The sequence below is a fragment of the Harpia harpyja genome, chromosome 8 (assembly GCF_026419915.1).
Source record: "Harpia harpyja isolate bHarHar1 chromosome 8, bHarHar1 primary haplotype, whole genome shotgun sequence".
Taxonomy (NCBI): Eukaryota; Metazoa; Chordata; class Aves; order Accipitriformes; family Accipitridae; genus Harpia; species Harpia harpyja.
In genome coordinates, this window is record NC_068947.1 from 2,849,931 (window position 1) to 2,870,455 (window position 20,525).

The 20,525-nt window shown below is 41.1% G+C and overlaps 1 protein-coding gene across 9 annotated transcripts in view; it reads right to left on the reverse strand.

Moving 5' to 3' along the window:
- KLHL15 (kelch like family member 15) overlaps window positions 1-20,490 on the reverse strand; it is a 36,106-nt gene extending 15,616 nt beyond the window's left edge. For 5 of the 9 annotated variants that reach the window (XR_008236370.1, XR_008236369.1, XR_008236368.1 and 2 more), the window contains exons 1-3: window positions 16,285-16,380; window positions 15,910-16,020; window positions 6,550-7,261 (exon numbers count right to left, since the gene is read on the reverse strand). Coding sequence is in view for 6 of the 9 variants with exons in the window: in XM_052794921.1 (XP_052650881.1) it covers window positions 6,550-7,254 (705 nt within the window). In the remaining 3 variants the exon portion in view is untranslated. Of the gene's footprint in view, window positions 1-6,549; window positions 7,262-15,909; window positions 16,021-16,284; window positions 16,389-18,022; window positions 18,120-19,490; window positions 19,813-20,370 lie in introns of those variants that run through there. The other 4 variants (XM_052794920.1, XM_052794917.1, XM_052794919.1 and 1 more) reach the window with 4 other exon arrangements.
- Window positions 20,491-20,525: the final 35 nt, after the last annotated feature.

The following is a 20,525-nucleotide window of genomic DNA, read 5'->3' on the forward strand; positions in this document are numbered from 1 at the left end:
ACCTGGCAGAGATGGAAAATGTTGGGTTTTTTTTCTTTCCCCCTCAACATTTACAACTCTGTCTTTAGATCTAGAAATTGAAATGTCAGCCAGAAACTGGAATTAAAATAAGCCTCATATATCCTTACCACTCTACTCCTTCACATAGCCTAAATCTCACCCCATGAGAGCATGCAAAAGGAAACAAGGAATATCTCTAATTCCAGAGACAAAATCTCAAGACCAGGGAATCAATCTATTAGTAGTTTACTACTACTTATCTTGACAAAGGCACTAACATCAAAGCAAAACCTCAATCTCTTACCTTAAACCAGAAAGACATCAAGAAGCAAATGCAACTACCAGTTATCAACAACTCTTTCAGACTGAAGTTCATGGGGAAGCTATCTACAAGCACAATATTGAAGAGATGAACATGAAAATACGTAAGAACTAGCAATTCTTAAAATATTCAACCCCCCCCCCAAAACAAAACAGAGCGATGGTCTATCTAAATTCTGGTAAGCAAAGGTAGTTGGAAGCTTCCTAGACTTTGCTGTTGAGGAAAAATATTAGTGTTTCTAGCCTTCCACCTTTCACCAGCACAACCTCTGCCATACAGGAGTGGTACCTCTCCTGAGGCTCAAATGATGGTCTAAGATGAATGTTAGGATATGCCTATATGAAAGTACAGACTGCTCACACTTGCTCGATGCAAATGAAAACAAAGCAAATATAGGTCAGTTTGTCCACTTTCACATTCACACACTGTCTGCATGAAATCTTCCAGAATTATTTGAAAGTCCTATTCAGCTCATAGTAAGGAAAACCCTCCAAACACCTACATTTCTGAAAAATTTTACAAAACTTTTAATTACTTATGTGTATAATCAAAAAAGAGAAGCATTAAAATTTAGGTGTTTAGGTATTAAAACACAACTGTAAGTTGTGCATATGTTTTAGTTTTAGTAGATTAAAGAACATGGCCTTCAGCAAGCCTTTTGTGGGAATTGCTGTCTGACACGCAAAATACGCTGAAGGAAATCCCTCAGCATTCAGAAGTATGCTCCTGCCATTACCTTTAAGTAGCAACAAGTAGTTGATCAACAAATATCTAAGTGCTTACCAACAGACTGATTTTCCTGTTTAAGTTCAAATGGAGAAGCTCTAGAAGGAACATGCCCCTAATTACCAACATACTCAATTAGAGAGAATGCTCACAAGTTTCTGCAAAACATCCAGACCAGATGGAAATGTACACTAACCATGATGAACCTTGAAGTAAAACAAATGTGCATTCTTAAGAGTACATCATCAACTCTGAACTGGTAAGAAAAATACAAATGCTTCACAGCATTTTCAAAGTAAAAAGACTATTCTGTTATCTTGCTGAAGGGTCTCAAAGTTCCAAGTTGGACTTCCTTACCAACCCCAGTTTTACTGTAAAAAAGGAATTTAATCCAAGTGCTAAAGCTTTGCTCATGTGATTTTTTTACATTGGTTCTCCAGGGACGTAGCGCTAGTGTAAGAGCTCCCTGAAGAACTCTTAATGAGAACTACCTCATCGCATCATCTACCAGTCACAGTGGTTCACAGTTGGACTTTTAGCTACACAGACAGGGAACAGCATAAACAAAAATCAAACATGTCACTCCATAAAAAAAGAAGATTAAGAAAATAATTAAAAACATCCACCTCTCTACTCACCCCCTAGGTAGTCAATACCAAAAGCATCAAGACTTCACCAAAATCACCGCCATCCCTCCAGCCATAGTAAAGTGGAGCTTGAATGCATTTTCTCTTCTTCATTCTGAACCAGTGAAACACTCAGTAAAAACTGCTGGCTTTCCAAATTAATGCAGCTATTAATCATTGCCTATTTTTCTGCTGTATTGCAATGCATGCTTTTCTAGTTGCAGCAGCTATGCAAGTTTCAGAATTTTCCATCTATATTCTATGAAAAAGCCAAAAATGTAAGCCATTAGTTTCTAATCTGAGAAGTGATCCACACAAAAGACCAGATGTATGCCATGTTAAGCTTATCATCTTCCCCCCTGCCTTAAAACAATTAAGCAAATTAATAAGCTGCAGGAAGAGCAATGAAATGCAAGGTAAATGTTCTGTAACACAAGTTTGACTTCAGTATATAGCTTTCTTCCTTTTTTTTTCCCCCCATACTGCTCTATTTGTATTTTTGTTACTTGGGCTTTTAGGAAAAAACTTTCAAAACCATAACGAAAGGCTACTTTTGAAGTGCCCAAACTAAACATCTATTATTTGTACACCTGGTAGCTAAATCTTAACATGTTATTATATGGGGTAGATATTAGCTTGATTCCTTCTGTAGAACTAGTAAAAAAACCACAGAAAAATCTGGATGGCTCATAACATGACTCTATCACATCTAGCCACATAAGCAGAGAACTATTTCAAACGTTATAAAATTGTGCTTACTTAAGTTTTCTAAAACTGCCAATTCTGAATGTGTGATACAACTCAAACTCAACTAATAGGAATACAGAAGCTATGCTACACCTTTTCAATGAATAATGATGGCGTCCGTATCAGACTTCTAGAGAGCAATTCCTTCCTTTTACTTGTAAAAAAAATTGTTATTTTCCTAGAGATTAAGCTGAATCAAAACTAAAGATCCATCAGTTCTATTAACTAGGATCCTTACTATTTTCACATCTACTTATCTCTGCGCATATTCTAAGCACAATTATAAGCCTGTCAACAAACATTATCAAAATGTTAACACGCTTACTCCAAATCAAAATTCAGTCAAATAGAACAAGTCACACATATGTCTCTAAAACAGCAGCAACCACAATTACTTTGCAACCAAACATCAGTATACATAGCATTGCACAAGCTGCTGTACTTTTCCCTTTTTCTAGCATTGATCATTACTTAGTTACATCCCATAGCCAGTATGAAAACTAGTCAGTACCAGTATAGGGCTTTGAAGGACTATTCTGCAAGTGCTACAAATCACTTAACATTTTTCAGCCTAACCACAGAAAGACAAGATGACATAGCCTCTGTGCAGCAAGGACAATGCCCTCAAATTGAGTATTTTGCTGTTCCTTTTTAGAAACTGGCAAGAGAAATTATCACAATCAAGCTGGAATCTAACTCAAATCTAACCTCTGAAATCAGAGTGGAGCCGACAATCTATGTGCCAGAATAGAGATGCTCAGCACATAATAAATACTGCTAGAAAATCTATCCAAGTCAGCAATAACCTTTAGACATAAAAATATCAAGTGCAGCACCTATTTAAGATAAGAGGGACCCACTAACCTCATCCACTAGACACTTCTTATTCTAAGCTTCAGCACACGAAGTTGCAGAAGTAGACATATATGAATTACTAGACATAGAGGGAAATGAGAAAAAAAAAAGACAAGTTCAACATATTTATCAAAGGTAAAGTCACAATGACATAAAATTACAATGACTTCTTCTCAAATGTTACTATTTTCTAGGCACAGGAAAGCACATACTCAAAGATAATGTGCTATTCATCCTACCTCTACAGCATAAACTGATGGACCTAGTGATTAGTAAGTTTCTGATTTAAGCTGGGAATTTATAAATCAGCATGGGCTAGTCATAACAAACCAGACTGGGCATCAAAAAACCCCTTTGATTTTAAGGACAGAGGTTTTGACAACATTTCAATCTGAGTAGTACACAGAAACTAAACGGAGCTTAAACAGTATATGAAAGGAAATCATGACATGGTTGCCTCCAGTAACACAGAGATGAACTCAATGATCTAGGAGAAATGCCCTCGAACATATCTCCAACCTTCCTCAAGACTTACAGAGCCATCAATATGTTTCAGATAAAGGAAAGTGTAACATGGGTAGTGGAACTTGTGCTTCTCCCCACACACTTTGCCTTTATTTTCTAACTATTCCCCAAATCCTTACTTCATTTATCTTTCCATTTTCCCTCATACATGTACATCTATTTTAAGGGCTGAGGAACAAAAGGAGCATCTATCCATACTTCAGAAGCAGTTCTTCCAGGACAGTATAGAGTAATCAATCAAACAGGTTGCACCTTCACTTCTGCACTCCAAATGCACATCAGCCTCAAGGTATAAATCTAGAGTCACTCATAATTTCATTTTTAAAAGGACAAGCCATCCCACTCAGATTGCAAATCTCTTCAAAATAATGATGCAAGAAATAGAATGGCTTAAGAGGCCAAAAGCATCCTTACTGTGACTTGCAAAGTTAAGTTATAGAAGTTATTTATATACTACAATGACAGGCATCTTAGAAAAGTGTATTAGAAAGATTACATAAGAGTACATATGACAAGCCAGCCAGTGTATAGAGAATACAGAGTTCGCTGAACCGTAAGACTCAACCTCAGATTGTATTTGGTACATTCACACAGGCGTTCAGTATGTACTGGCTTCAGGAAAAGGGTGAATTCTGTTTGTGGATCTCAAAAAAAAAAAAAAAAAAAAAGGCAGTTTTACCAATATTTTCCCCCTTGTAGGCACAGAAGAGAGTTCTCCTGAGGTTACTTCCAGGACAGTCAACATACATGCTCTTATACTTAAAAAAAAGTGTGGTCTATATTTTGATGTTAGCTCCAACTGCACTTGCTCTTTGTCACTTGTTATGCTGGATTACTCAACGCTCTCTAGCCAGGGCAAAACACAAATACACTCCTAGCTGCAGCAACAAATGACATACTTATTTAGCTGTGCTCCCCTCTGCTGAGCTGTCCCACTCCAGAATCTGCACTGGCTTCTCTCTGTTCCTGCATACAATTAATGGAATGGGTATTCACAGATAAAGCTTTTACATGTGGGTATATAAACTGGGATGCTGAAAATGACTTCTCTCCTTAAGTGGTACCTATCTGGCCATTTGGTAGCTGTCAAGATAAAACATGAGAAGCACTGTATGCAGGATTTATACCACTGATACCAAAACCAGCTCCAGAAGTTAGACCTAAATATAATGCTGAAGACCAACATATACTTTTCGCTTGCGCTTACAGAAATTTAACTGGAGACAGCTTGATGCTTGAACTTGCATCCCAAAAACTCAAAGAGCTGAAGCAGACTTTTTCAGACAAGTCTTACCCTATTAGACTGACCTTACGAATACTCTGTGAATCCTATCAGTTTTCCTACTGAAGGGCTTAAATGACGTAATAATAAGGTAAAAGCATTGTTAAAAACAAGACACTACACAGTATCTGGCAGAGTTCAGCTCTTACTAGTTGGAAATGTTTTAACCCAATATAAACATTACATTACTGTTCTAAAATATGTTTAGGTATTTATTTTGTTTACGTCTATAGGCTAATATAGGATCATAAATACATTTTATGTACTATTACTTCCTCTACTCAATTCACACACACAAAAACAATCCAAAATATAAAAACTCACTAGTCTCTGAAGTAATTAATAGCTTTTATAATTTAAAATACAAATAAGTGTAAATATTACTGCTTAAATGATCCAGTAGCCCTTAAAACCACCAAGAACAAGACAACCTTATCTGTATATTCACTAGATTACAAATTAATTTGTAAATTAATTTGTAAGAATCCCAACAAAAACACAGGGTGTTAAACCCTATTAATTCACTGAGAGGTGGAAAATACACAACTTAAAGTTGTATCTTATCATACAAAATTAACATTGTTAAAAGAAATCAGCACAGTTTAAGTAATTCCTAACCTGAATACCCTTACTGTTACTAGCGTGCGAGAGAGCTGCTTACAAAGTTTTGTAATTCTCTACTGTTGACAAATACTTAAGAGTTCTCAGGAATTAGAAAACGACATTTTTTGTCTATTCTTCAACAAAACAGTAGAAAAAGCAAGTTCTCTTTCAACCTCTTAATACATACAATGATCAGGTGAATTTTAGATCGACAAAGATTCCTCTGATATTTAAAGTAAATCATTACATTTCACACCCTCAATAACTTTGGTTGCATTATGTGCCTTGTGTAGAGCCAAATGTATGTGTAACTTTGCAGGATCAGGGCTTACTTCCAACCGCTGTGTAACAGCACAAGCGCTGAAGATACGACAACAACAAAAACACCCTGCAGATTTAACAGCAGGTACTGGTTTTCATTTGTAAATAAAAAATTCTGCACTTAAAACACATAAAATCTACAGTCACTATGTTTTGATTACACTGATAACAATTATCATGACATATGCCCTACATACTGTATGCAGCTCTAAAATCTCTGGAAAGCAAGAAGCAACTTGTGGAAAACAGTAAGAACAATTGAAATAAAACTTGATACAAGTGACCTTGTTTTAAAATGTCCTTTCCATATGAGGTCACTTAAAAACATGTATTGTAAACCTACCTGTTCTCCAGCCACTGTACATACTATTGTCTAATAATCAGATGACAATACTCTTGGATCTTTGTCTTCCACAGGTTTATTAGAAAAATAAATGCTATCTTTTTGTTCCTCCTAATAGGTTTGGGAATCTTACCTATTTAATGGCATGCTGCCCTAGCTAAATGATGAATCCTGTCTATTGCTTTTCAAATGCACCAACCTTCTCAAAAACACTGGATGGTGTCATCAAACAAAACCTGATGTTCTGAATAATGGTGTCCGTATGCCTCCAGCGTCTTCTATCATGGCGCAGCCAGGCCTGAACAGCTTCATACAGCTCTATCTCTGGAAACCTGCTCAGATGATCATTATCCAAGTAAGACATGAGCTTCTCAAAGCTCAGATATGAAAGGAAGTCAGGTCTGGACATGAGTGGCACAAAATTCTCTAGCAGAAAGGAGTCCAATTTTTCCCTGACTCCTTCGATGTTTACACCAAAATCATCCAGAAGTCTCATAATTTCTGCACAGTTTTCTAAGCAGATTTTAGCTAAGAGGAAAGAGCAGCAAAATTTTACCACCTCTATAAGCTGGACGTACATGGCAGCCTGAAGGATTTCATGAACAGTGTTCATACTCAGTTCAATAGTTCCATAGTACATGAATTGGAGGACATGACTGAAGCCTGTAGCTGTCAGACCTTTCAAATGGATTTTGTCCTGATCTCGTTCTCGCATATCAGCTGTGAACATAATCCTGAAGTAATCACTCTGGGTGGCAAGCAGTGCTTTATGGGCCTGAAATTGGTGGTCTTCAATGACAAGTGTGACATCAAGAAGCAATCCCTCCTCATACAGTGCTCTGAATCCAGCAGAGACACTGGTGTCATGGATGGAGGAGCTAAACCCTTCCACGTCCCCTGCCATGAATCACCTGGGGGGAAGAAAAAATAAATAAATAAAAATAAATTGTTATTTCTAGTAACATATCACAAGCCCTTCCTGATAAATCCTAACTGAGATTGCTTTTATTAAGACTTAAAAGTCTTCACCATCCTTTTTGTTTTCTCTTCAGCTGAAAAATCGACTTAAGAAACAACTTAAAACACAAACTTTAAATATTTCTGCCCCCAAAAGACCCTCATTTTAAAGAAAGGGTAACGAACAAGAATAACTGTGCAATACTGCTGAAGCAATTCCTCACTCCAAGCTACTTAGTGGTCAGATAATGAATATGCAATACTAAAATGCTCGTCGTGGTTTTCTCCCCCTGCCCCCCCTCAAACTTTCTAAAGAATTTATCTCAGGGGAGCAATAAAACACCCACTCTTGAATATCAAAGGTTTCAGAAAGGAAGCCAAACTTCCTTAACTTCAGAAACAAGCTCCAGTTGATCTGTACAAGGTATAACCTAAAAAAATTTTAGTCTCTTTAAAAATATATGTCAATTTACTCAAAAGTTATTTCTAGGAAATTGAACATTTTCAGAGATACTATTTAAGTTTGTGTGTTTCACTTCTCTTGTAACAACATAGCCATTCCCCCTTCATCTCCCTCCCTTTATTCCCCCTATATATATCCCCTATATAGTATTCTTACTGTAGGGATTAATTAGGTGATGAGATTTATAAACTGCAAAATACTAAGGCAATAGGAAGCACTGACAAGATTAGGTCACAATAAATAATATTCTGTATACTGGGTTTAGTGAAGTTTAATTGCTTATTAAGCGTTTGAACACTTGCAGATGCAGTGTTACTTATGTGCAAGCTATAGTCAAACTGTAAATAAGCCAAAAAGAAATTATAGACTAGCAGGATCCTACCCTGTTAAAGTTAAGGAAGATAAATATTCAATGAAAATCTATACCAAAACCTATTCAAAATCCAGAAATTTCTCAAAATCTTGCTCAACTTCCTTGGGTTTAGGTAGGGTGAAGTTGCACAAGGCAGCTTGAACCAATCTAACAATTTATGACTAGTTGAAGGGCAATGGCACACTCCATTCTCCCTCTCTGTCCTTATTCTGGGGTCTGAGCACCTGCTCCCTACTTTGAGCCATTTCTGGGGCTCACTGGACTGCTCTAGAAAGCCAATTCAACTCATAAACCTGACAGAAAACTAAACGAAGGGTGGGGGCGGCAACAATGACACAAACACTACCACCCCCCAGCACATGCAAAACCTCAAAACCAAAGAGCCTTCTGCTCATCAGTGAGCTGACTTCTGACTTGACACTGCAGGGGGTATGGCATAAGAACCAACCTGATGCAAAGGGCAGGACATCACACTTGAGCAGGAACAGGGAAAAAGAGTAACGTTGTCCCCTTTTGGCATTAATCAGCTACAGGAATTGGTTCAACCATTTTTGTTTCACTTTATCCCACCCTAAACTACACTGCAGCATTCACTTGGTTATTTGTGCATTTAACTCTGAATTTCCTATAACAATTAAAGTTAATAATGTTTTGGTACTGGTGACCTACATGAAAAGCTAAGTAACACCAACACATTTAAAAAACTGCTGATTTTCAAGGTTATAGAACTTTACAGCAGTATATGGACCCAGAAGTGTCTCTAGGTTGGCCCAGGTTTCACAACTTCAGGGAGCAGTTATCATGTTACTCCCATTTCCTCAAGCACCACATCCTGACTGCTGCTGCTGTAACTGGAATGTATTTTATTAGACTCCATCAACAGATAATCATCTCCTCTCCTTAATTCATCGGCACACATCCTGGAAAACAAAACTGGAGAGACTCTTTGTCTATGCAAAACTAAAATGGTGAGTGGGGGTTTGTAGCCACACCTCATGGAATTAGCACCGCTCCCACACTGTTGAAGCCTGCTGACAGGTTCTGTGCACAATAGAGTCAATGCCGGGAGTGTTCATGACAGTTAAGGCCTTATGAAAAAATCCAAATTCCTGAAAGTAAGTCCAACAGCAGGAGAACAATGCTGACAATCCAATGGCTTTCTTGCCAGTACCCGTGATAGCACACTCCCCTCAATGTCACTGAAGACAGAGAGAAAATACAAACTGCTCTGGAGCTTCATATAGTGAGTCCCTTATTCCTGAACACAGCACGTGCCTACCAGAAGGAAAAATTACCATCATATATTATTCTTAGTTGTTGCCAATTCTTACACAAAAGCAGACAAGGAAAGAATTATTTTACTAACTCTTACCACCTCAAAAAGCAGCAACAAACTGAAGAGGACGCCATAAAGCCTGACTTTACAGCATTTTGCTTTCTAACTGGATTTCTGGTATCAAATAAAAAGGTAAACACTAATACTAGCTTTTTTTCTTCTTTCACTAGAGCACTTGTAACTCTCCCCCTCCAGCCCCCAGTTCTCTGATCTTTAATAATAGTTGAGCTCATCCTTCAGTCTTTCCTGTGTAAGAGATTTAATGGTCACTTGCCTTTAAATGGGCCACCTGTTTTCATAAAATATATAGCAACTTGAAACAACTCTCTCTCAATTTTGTTTGAAATTGGCCAAGAGGTTCAAAGGTTATTAGGATTCTCAGATAGTACAACTGTGTAAGTTACATTTCTTTAGGAGACCAACTAAGACATATGGCTCAGCTTCAATTCCAAGATCAATGGAAAAAACAGGACAGGACAGTTGGAATTTGCAAATGTGAGACATGAACAGAGTAACACAACAATATATTGGGAAAAAAAAGTCAGAAATGAAGCAACATTCCCCAGGTGACTGAAGCAACATAAATTAACCTGAAAATAACAGGATCTCCCATCACACAGGCTCATGCAGGCAGCAATCTCATGGAAGGGATTTCTTCAGAACAGTACATACATTACTGCGTACATGAACAACACAGAAGAACCATACCAGTAAGCTCCAAATACATACTAGGGTTTTTCTCCTTAACTTGAGAAAGATAATTACATTACAGATCTGCAAATATGAGGGGAGAAATTAACTTTTACATCGGACTGCTTTAAAAGGCCCCTTTCACCACCCTCAAAGAAGCAAAAAGGAAAAGTTGGCAAGTGAAGGTAAGCAGACACAAATGGTAGAGGGTAAATGCCCCAAATCCAGACGAGCACCTCCAGTGTGCCTTTTAAGGATCAAAACAAATAAATAATACACAAAACCAGCATCAGAGAGAGTCCTGGGCAACCAGCTCTAGGTGGCCCTGCTGAGCAGGGGCAGTGGACCAGATGACCTCCAGAGGTCCCTTCTAACCTCAGCTACTATGTAAAAGCAACTTGATCACAGAGAGACTGCACTGTGGGATTTTTTTTTTTTTTTGCCACCATCCTTTTAATTCTGATTAAGTAGAAATAAGACACACACACAAAAAATCAGATATAAGCTACTACCCTTCAAATTTTAAATCTATCAAAAAATAAGGTGGTAGGAATCACCAAAATAAATTTTTAAACCCCTGCATTTAGGGAACACCTTTTAGGGTTCCAATTTTCACATCTCGCTAAAACTGGCTATTCCGTAAAAATATATTAAAACCAGAAGTCAGCTGCAAAAGGCTACAATGGTAACAAAGTGGTCAATGCTCTGAAATTATTACTTCAGAAGGTTTTAAAAATGTGGGGGGTTAAGTCACTTAATCCTCCTTTTCACATCCCTGCTTGTATTATTTTTAGTAAATCTACAGTTTCAATCTCAAAATATTTTTCCTCCCAAACATCAGACAGCATTTAATGGATTATTTAAGTAGAGACAAAACCAGTAAGACTTCTCCATAACACCATCTAAAGAAGCTTCAGAATTCTATGAGTGAAAAGCAAAAGACTACTTGTCTTCCTCCATTAAATAAAAGGAGTAAATACCGGGTTTTTTTGCATAAAGCCATGCACAATATCAGCAGATACATTTTGCTTTACAACACAAAAATATATTGGCCAGTGCAAATACACAAGGGGATTAAAACAGCACAGAAACTGGGAAACCAGATAGTTAAATGCGTATTATGATCAACTGGTAAAAATCTTCATTTCTACAGCTAATATCCTCAGTCAAAAGCAAACAGCAATGTGGTAGTTCAAATATTAAAAAAGCAATACAAAATACTCTCAAATGAAGTCATTTTTCTAAAGCATAGCTATGCCATTCCTCCCACACACACACTTGCAATCTTAGATGTAATTCTATGCACTATTCAAATGCTGCAGCTTATTTCCCAGAGGACAATAACATAATGATTTTTTTTCATATTTTCAATAAAAATGCAAAATTCAGAGTTAAATTTTCTTCACACATGCAAATCACAACAGCACACTTAATCCTAAGGAAGACATGTAGCCTACAGTGGTCTGTAAGAAAACAGGAACAAAAAATTCCAATGTATAAACCATAAAGGGAAAAAAAAAAATCAAAGTTGATGTTCTGCATTGTTCTGCGCATACGAGAGCTGATCAGTATAATGCAGCACAGGACGTAAGAGTCTCTGCTGAAAAGCCAAAAGAGAAATACGCTTAACCTTATTAGCTTTTCCTGACATTTCTTCCTCTTTTAGCACATAATGCATTACAGAGTCTACTCTGCTGTGACTGTAAAAGCACTTACTTGGAACACTGATTTCTCATCTTTATTCTGCAGCTGTAATAAAAGTCTGAAAACCCTGTTCCAGACTGCTTTTTCTTGCTAAACAAGGAGAACCTTCTTTCCTCAGGGTGTCTGAGGCTCTTAGTCACAGGCAGAAGAAATGGAGTCTAAAGGCACAGGCTATTGAGAAGGAAGTTATGGAATACCCGCTTTTGGCTCATGCCCCGCTTCATTAAAAAAAATCTATCCAGGCAGTACTTCCCGAAAAGGTACCCTTTTAAATAAGTGTGTTTATGTGATATGTAAGCTTATATGCACTTTCTAGGGATAGAAATGTATTGTTCTGGGAAAGTACTGACAATACCAACTGTAGCACACCAGCTGAAAGGCAGGTCTCTGCTTTCCTTTACTGCTGTTCCTTAACAACTCATTTGAGATGCTGAGACAGAACTAGCAAGTTCCTTTGTTTACAGATTATGAAGTAATTGTTCATTCTACCTACCTCATAGAAATTCTGAGAAACCACCTCTGTGAACACAGCTAACAACAAATTTTCACATAATAAAACACTGTATCTATGAGTTACACAAAAAGATATTTCACCAGACATACAGAACCATACTTTGGTTACACAAAGTACTAAAGTAAAGCTTAAAATCCAATAATCTGTTCCATCTATCCCATTCCTTTCATCCATCAAATGTGTGCATTTAAATGCAAATTTTAAAGCCATTACATATGCTTTATTTCATGAGGTGCATAACGAAGACTGCTTTGAACAGAATTCTTTGACCCTAAGTTTGTTAAAACAAACATTTTCCTGCACAAATAGAATGTTTCTCTACAGTCAAATGTTATACACATGTATGAAAATAAAATACACACTGGCATTTGCACATACAAGCAAAACATTCACAACTGCACACATTCATCACTAAAAACTGGGCCTTTGAATGCAGTGTACTGCAATGAGCGAGAATGTAATGAGTGCATAAATATACATTTACACAGTATAAATAATCTATCCCCCAAATTAAACCTTTGTTTACATGGTTTGACACTAAAACCATTAAACCTTGTCCGAACCACCATTTTTCATCACAATTCTCCACTAACAGCAACAGAAGGAATGATGTAAAAGTGAGCTAGATCAATAACCAGCAGATGCTGAAACTTTCCATTGCTACAGTTGCAAAAGTAGGAAACAAAGAAACACATCAAGTTCACAGGTGTTTTATCTAAAATCCTTTATAATTAATATGCTAAGTTTGGGAAACAATTTATCTTAAATGCATGGGTAGCTTCACACTAAAGACTTCATCCAATCCGTGCCGAGAATTCCAAAAACACTGGATTACTTTAGAAGTGAGAAGTTAGGAGCTTACCGATCACTGCCAGTCAGAGGAACCCGACTGCCAGAAATCTAGAAGTTAAAACTTGGGTACTCCTGAAAACTGTCCACACTGCATGAAGAATTTCTTAGGGGCATGCATCTGACCATGACAGCTCCTCTTACAATCTCTACCCGTGTTGCTCTCTTGAAGCGATCTGCATCAGTTTGTAACAACAGTGGCACTTTTTTAACACCTCAGTGTCTCTGAGGTCATTATGGTAATGCTAGAAGCATTATCAGAACTAGTTATAACCAAACATACTAAAACTCAGTATGGATTGCGTCTCAGCTCGGTATGGTTATACATCATTCTGTAAGTATGCTAGAACCCTGCTGAGTAGTCTTTAGCTATCTTCATAGACTACAGTACTAGGAGAGAGTGTTTTGTTCCGTTTTCTTTTTCAGAAACCTCTAACTCAAGCAGATGTGTTGGTGCTCTCATATGCACGTATTCATAATGGATAGGTTTCTCAGCTCACATTACTCTCTGCTCCTCAAAACTTATACCATAACCCAATTTAGTCTTTCTGCACAGAAAGATCCAGATGTTAAAAGCACACACACAAAAGATCAGAACCAGTTTGTTTTAAAATACTGCTGAAGAGTATAATTTTCACATATTTAATTTGGATGAATGCTAATCAATTATATGTCAGAAACTTCCCATTTTACAACACCAGCCACCAGAGAATAAAATATGGTCCCCAGCTCAGCCCTTAAATCAAGCTTTAGGATGACTATCAAAAGGATTCTGATGAAAGTACATGCTTGACAAGCACTTTAAGACTGCCAGACATATGCCTCAGCTGTAGTTACTTGACCAGTTTAACTTCACCTAACTGAATCTAAATTCAGCTTCTGTCTCATGAATTAACATCAATGAGATATACATTAGTTTCTCATCGTATTAGTCCATTATGCGGATGATGTAACTGCACTTCACAGACATTATTAAGATAGTTTAAACCATTTGGATAAAAGATCATTGCATCACTACACCTGTATAGAAAAACATGCTCCCGAACGTAGAACAAGCTCAGCTCAGTGCTCTTCCAATTACATTTACTGATACCAGAACAGGCGCCAAGTATAAAATATTTTTATTATATCCGTAAGAATGACAATTGTCTTTAACTAGAAAAACTTGTATCACTAATACCTAAGAGTTATATGATGGTGGTGTTGAAAACTATGGATTTGCCACTGCTATCAAAGTGGACAGGACTGCTCTATTCTGAGTGCCAACATTCCTTTTTTATATATATATATATATGTATTTGTGGCTTCTATAATGATTAATTTTTCCACATGTAAGAAAAAAATATTAATAAAGAGTGATTTTCTCATTGCAAAGATATTTATCAAGAAAATCAAGGCATATTTTATACAGAAAAGGAGCAAGTTAAGTATTTCTTAGCAGCAAAAATCTAATCCTACTTTTTTGGACTCGTCAAATTTTTAGCATAATAAAAAGGTAATGAGCTACACGTAGTATTTAAACTCTATTAGTAAAAAAAATTTTAATCTAAATTGAGATAGTTGAAATACCCCTTACAATTGTTTATTATCTGTATATTTATTCCTCAGTTAATACTTTTAGCATCTTTTGAGAAAATGAGATTAATGAGATTGTGCCTTTTGTTCAAGACACACAGCTTTTGACCTCATTGCCAAATGTCAACCTCATTTGTCAGAAAGACAGAAATCTCAAACATATTAAATTTCTACAGATTTCCCCCAAATTGGCAGCTAGATAAATGAAAAAGACCTGGTGTCTCCAGTGTGTGCTCAACAGTTATCTGTTCTGCTTTGCTTGCTGAAAGGCAAATCAACACATGCGTAGATCCAAACCAGCCATAGGGTATAATTAAGGAAAGTGAAAGGAGATGAGTGACAGTGGGAAAGTTTATAGGACATGTGGTAGAAATTAAACAGGTTGGCTAGGTGTTGGAAGGAAAAAGACAGAAAGGATGTTGGCGCACAGTGGTATGCTGAGGGGATCTGCATGTGAACTGGGGCAATGGTGGTCAAAGAGCTGGGTTATTATCTTAGGGACCAGTATACACAACAAAGAAGTCAACAGGAAGCCAGTAGTTCTGCCCTTTTATCCAGTAACAGCTTGATGGTTCCCCTGTTCGCCTTCTAAAGCGGGGTGGGGGGGAACAAACCCCAAACAACAAAAACCCAATAACTTTTTTTAAGCGACGTGTCCGTATTTACCAAATAGCTCAAAGCTCCGGTACCAATCCTGGGCAGCAGTCTGCTCGTTCAGCTCACAGATACTTTTTTTTTTACCTCCCCCAACGTCGCTGATGGCCAAAGGGCCATTTTCGGGGTAGGAACTCGGATGACCTACTTTAGCTCCTCTGCTTGACACGTTTAGCACCCCTCCCGCCAGCCAAAGCTCACAGGCCCAGCTCCCCAACGAAGGAGCGGGGGGGCTGGCGGGCTCCGAGTTAGAGACCCCCGGCCCCCCTCGGAGGCCGCCCAAGCCCTTCACGGCGCCCGGCCCGGCCATGCCCGCCGCCCCCGCCTGCTCTCGGCCGGGGAAGGTCCCTGAAGGCCAGGAGACGGGGTGGGGGGCTGGGCCGCCCTCGGTAGGTCGGGAAGCGGCGGGAGGGCCCCGGGGAGCCCGGCGGCGGCTTCACCTACCTCTCGGCAGCGGCGGCGCTGAAGACGCGGCTCCTCCCGCTGGACCGGCGGCGAGGGGGGCCTCTGTGTAACATAAAGCCGGGGGCGGCGGTGGAGGGAGGCGCCGGGGGGCTGAAGAGAGGGGCAATGGCTGAGGCAAAGCCGGGAGGAGGAGGAGGAGGAGGCGGCGGCGGCAGAGGAGGAGGAGGAGGAAGGGGGGATCCTGGGCTCCCTCCTCCCCGCGGTCCGTGTTCAGGGGGAGGTGGGGAGCCGCCCCCCGCCGCGCCGCGCCGTGCCGCCCGGGCACCGGCGCTCCCGGCCCTGCCTGGCCTGGTCCCCGGGGTCCCTGCCGCTCCCGCCCGCCCGCCTCCCCTGCACCGTCTCACACTTGTTTACCTTCTGCGCTGCCTAGCACGGCCGCAGGCGCCATCTTCCCCCGCGACAGGCACCCCGCGCCGGCCGTCACTTCCGCCGCCACCTGCGGGCCCGGCGGAGGCGGAGGCGGGCCGGGGAGGGAGGACCGGGAGGGGGCAAACCGCCACCGCCGCGCTCCCGCCTCGGCCCCGGCCCGGTAACCCGCCGCCCGGTCGGCGTGCCCCGTCCCACCGGCGTTTTCCCGGCCCTGCCGCCGCCGGCTCGCACCGGCAGCCGCGGGGAGAGACCGGGCACGTCCCCCTGGAAGAGGAGTCCCTTACCGGAGGCTAGCGCGGGCCGCGCAGGGCTGGGGTCTTGGGAAAGCGGCACCGACAAGCATCGTCTGCGGCCGGCTCTTAAGGACGCTCATCCGCAGGCGTCTGCTTTTGGAGGCTCAAGCTCGCGTTGTTCTCTTCCACCCCTCTGCCGCCAGGCCGGGTCCCGCCGCAAATCCGCGGCCCCTTTTTTTCCTCAAGGCTTTGGCCGTTTTTCTCGGTTTTATCTCGGGGAGCAGCCCCACGGGGGTGGACTGCTGCAACCCAGCCCGGGGCAAATAGCAACCCCTGTTCGGAGCTTGCTGAACTCCTGCAGCCCTGACAGCCAGCCAGCTACAGGTGCTGCGGGCTGATCCCGGCTCCCTTCTCACCACGGGCAGCCTTGCCAGCCAGCGTGAGAACCGGGTCACTGGAGCCCAACGACGGGTCAGGGCCCCCAGGCCACAGGCGCTCAGCGTAGCCGCCCTCGAGCAACAAACCGCAAGCAGCTCGCGGGGAACTGCAGCCCAGCGTGGGATGAACAGGGCTTTGCCTTAGCACAAACATCACCTCCTTGCTTTCTCTGTCTTGCCTTTGCCTGGTGAACTCCGACTTTATCGTAAGAGGTGGACCTTTGGTTTGCCACTGCCACCCCCAAACCATTCGCTACCCGCTAAGTACCTCCCCATCACCTTCTGTCGCACTGCCCGCTTTAAATAGCAGGCCACAGGCTGCCATCCTCTCCCTGTTTATGGCTGTTCCCAGCCCCTTCACTGCCTATTTTCAGTCTCTCGTTACCACCCCCACCCCATTCTTGATTTATAAAACAAGAGCGTACCTCCTCTATAGCTGCCACCCCCCCCCCCCCCAAGCTGAATGTCTTTCCCACCTTTCACAGCTTCACACAATGAACCCGCTATTCCATGCCCTGCTTCACAAAAGACTTCCCACCACTATTCCCACTCTGTTCAACTGCCCTCCTACTGCTCCTTCACGGCCTACTTATTCCACACTACAATCAACCTGCTCCCATTCACTCCTCCATCCCAACGGCCTGACCTCTCTCCACTCAGCAAACTTCATACTATTCCACCTCATCCGCTTACTCGTGCGGCAAGTTTGCCCCATCTCACCAGTCACTGTTTTAAAACCCATTACTTGTGCACTTACGGCGAAACAACCGACTTTACGTACTGACTCTGCCAAGACAGCTACCATTCCTGCCACCTAAGTCTCAAAGGAAAGACATTCTCTCCCTTATTCATAGGACACGTCTTCCGCTGCACCAAGCACATACCCGCTCACATCTCGTGCTTCAGCAAAGAAAAACTGGAGTAGAAAGTAAGTTTCTCATACACAGAAATGATACAACCAAAACTTCATGCATCCTTCTGCCCTCTTCAGACTTCCAACCTTCCTAGGTCAGCAAGGGTGGAAAAAGCTAAACAGGGCTGTTTTTGGTTTACCTGACTGTCATTTTGCTGTTTGCAGTTCGTGGCAAGCTGAGGCGTAAGATGATCTTCAGGTCTCTCCTACACACTGCCACAGAAGAGGACCTCAACCCTAGCAAAAAAAAAAAAAAGCGCGCAACAGCTTTGACACACTTATTCTCAAGATTTAAAAGCACAACACCCCCCCCGCCATTCCCTTTTCATTCACATTGGACAATTTGCCCCTACCGAAAAATCAAAATACGTTAATAATGCCTCAATTCTAATCTCCTAAATAAAAAGGTGAGACTGTTAAATCTGGGCCCTCAATAATGACCAGCAGTATCAACATTACCACAGTTAATATTAATTTACATAGAGATTTGCGCTGACCCCTCTGATTTAGGCATCTGTACAAAGTTGGTTACTAACTAGTTCCCACAGGCTTAAATGAGACTATTGCAATGAATAAAATTCTGGACATACATTTTTGAGTTATATTGATACACTATTTACCATTTAATTTGAACAATTTTAAACTTTATTTAATTTATATGTATAATATACTTGGCAACTCCTAGAAATGTTTTTACCTACTTAGACATTTGTAGTCTTTAGACTTCTCTGGTTTTTCTTCATACTACAAATATTTCCAAATACAGTGAATCAAAGTAACAAGAGTATCTCAGAATATGTAAAATGTATAATCTCATTGTTAAAACAGGAGCAACAGTTTGTGTATTTTTTTCAGATTCCTGACAGGGTTCTTGGCAAGGATTAAATCCTTTCTAAAGGCTGCTGCAAATGTGACAAAAACTGTTTCCGTAATTTTACACTGCACTGCATTATTGCATAATTTAAACAGCTAAGTAACTACAGAGTCTAGTATTTTCAGTTCATTTTCATAAAAGAGTGATTATACATGCCTGGACGTCGAGGCAACTACAAGCAAGTATTGCATCATGTTCCCACTATACTTTGTGTATCTCGGTCATATGCATCTATTGTTTTTCCCAGAAGTGAGATATTTTATACAAAACTGAAAACATCATGTTGCCTGATGAAAGATTAGGGATGAAAATTTATCTTCCGGCCCAATGTGCAAAATTATTGGGTTGCAAGACAAAACACATTTTGTCATTGGTGACATCATTATACATACTGTAAGGTTTCTCACATGTTCATATTCATTTCTTCAAAACAAGAATGCTGGCAATGTATTTGCTCTAGGTATTTCCAGCAGAACACACTCCTAACTCTTGTATCAGGAAAGAATGGAAATAGTAGTATTTGCGAAAGTGGGAGGTTACGAGCATTGTTAAACCAGGCATACCAGTTTCACACAGATTTCTATCATTGCATTTCAATCACATGGTTGTCTGCTCCAAACCTGTTTTTTAGACCCAAGCAGTTAGCCAGGCAAAATCTGAGAACCATCACGTTTTCCAGCCGGCAAAGCCACTGTTTATGAACATACATGTATTTTACATAACTCGTTACTTACACTGAAACCTGTTTCTCTGATCATAGAAGTCCTATGAGTAGCAACCTCACCTTTAAGAAGTTTCCATGAAAGACAAGTCAGTTCAATTTCCCACAGGGAGGGTTGTGAATTTGGCCTTTAGTCTCTGTTGAACCTCTAAGCTGGCTCTCATCACTGGATCAGGGATTTTACTCGATTTTTAAAGCGCTGATGTCGTACCCAACTCTGAAAACAGCACACATTTGGCGGGGCTTTTAGCTGTTTGGTACAAAAGATTCAAGCTGTTCAGATCTTGGGGCAGGGTCTTATGTCCGTACAGTCTCCCTAACACCAAGCAATCAGCCTACAAAAGACAGTAACAAGAGAAAGGTTGAAATTCAAATTCTTATCAGGCTGATGGCCAGCAGAGATTACTAACATATGTACAGTGAGATTTTACTGTTCAAGCAGATAAGCTGATCAGACATCAAATTAAATATGCTCATTTCCCGTACATACAAGCGTATCTTGTTCCAGTTTTACCCCCATCTTCCTTTCTGCATCACACCCACTCGCTGCCCCAAACAAACCTACACTGCCACGCTGTGAGACAAATATTGATGCGTAAACCCCAAACACCGGATGAATCTCCTTTGTCGCTGTATCTTTCAACCGAACTAGGTCCCCACCCCGATCACCCTACCGAAGCAGTGGCGGTACTTGACACCCATACTACACGCAGCACCGAGTACCCGCGGCCTGTCAAAAGACAGCCCGTTTCTCACAGAAATACTTCGAAGCGCCGATTCCCCCGACCTTCGTCCCCGCAGCAGTAACCCAAAGCCGCAAGTAAGACCACCCACTCGTGCTCCCCGGGGTCCCTTTTAACCGCCCCCCCCGCCGCCTCAGGGCCGCCCCTCACCGCCCTCAGCCCACGACCGTTACCCGGCGGCAGGCGCGAGGCGCCCTCCCGCCGCCCCGCCCCGCGCATGCGCACGGCCCTCCCTCCCCTGGCTGGCGGCGCCGACGCTGCGCGGAGCGGCGGGCCCGGTTGCATCATCCGGCCGTGAGGGCGAC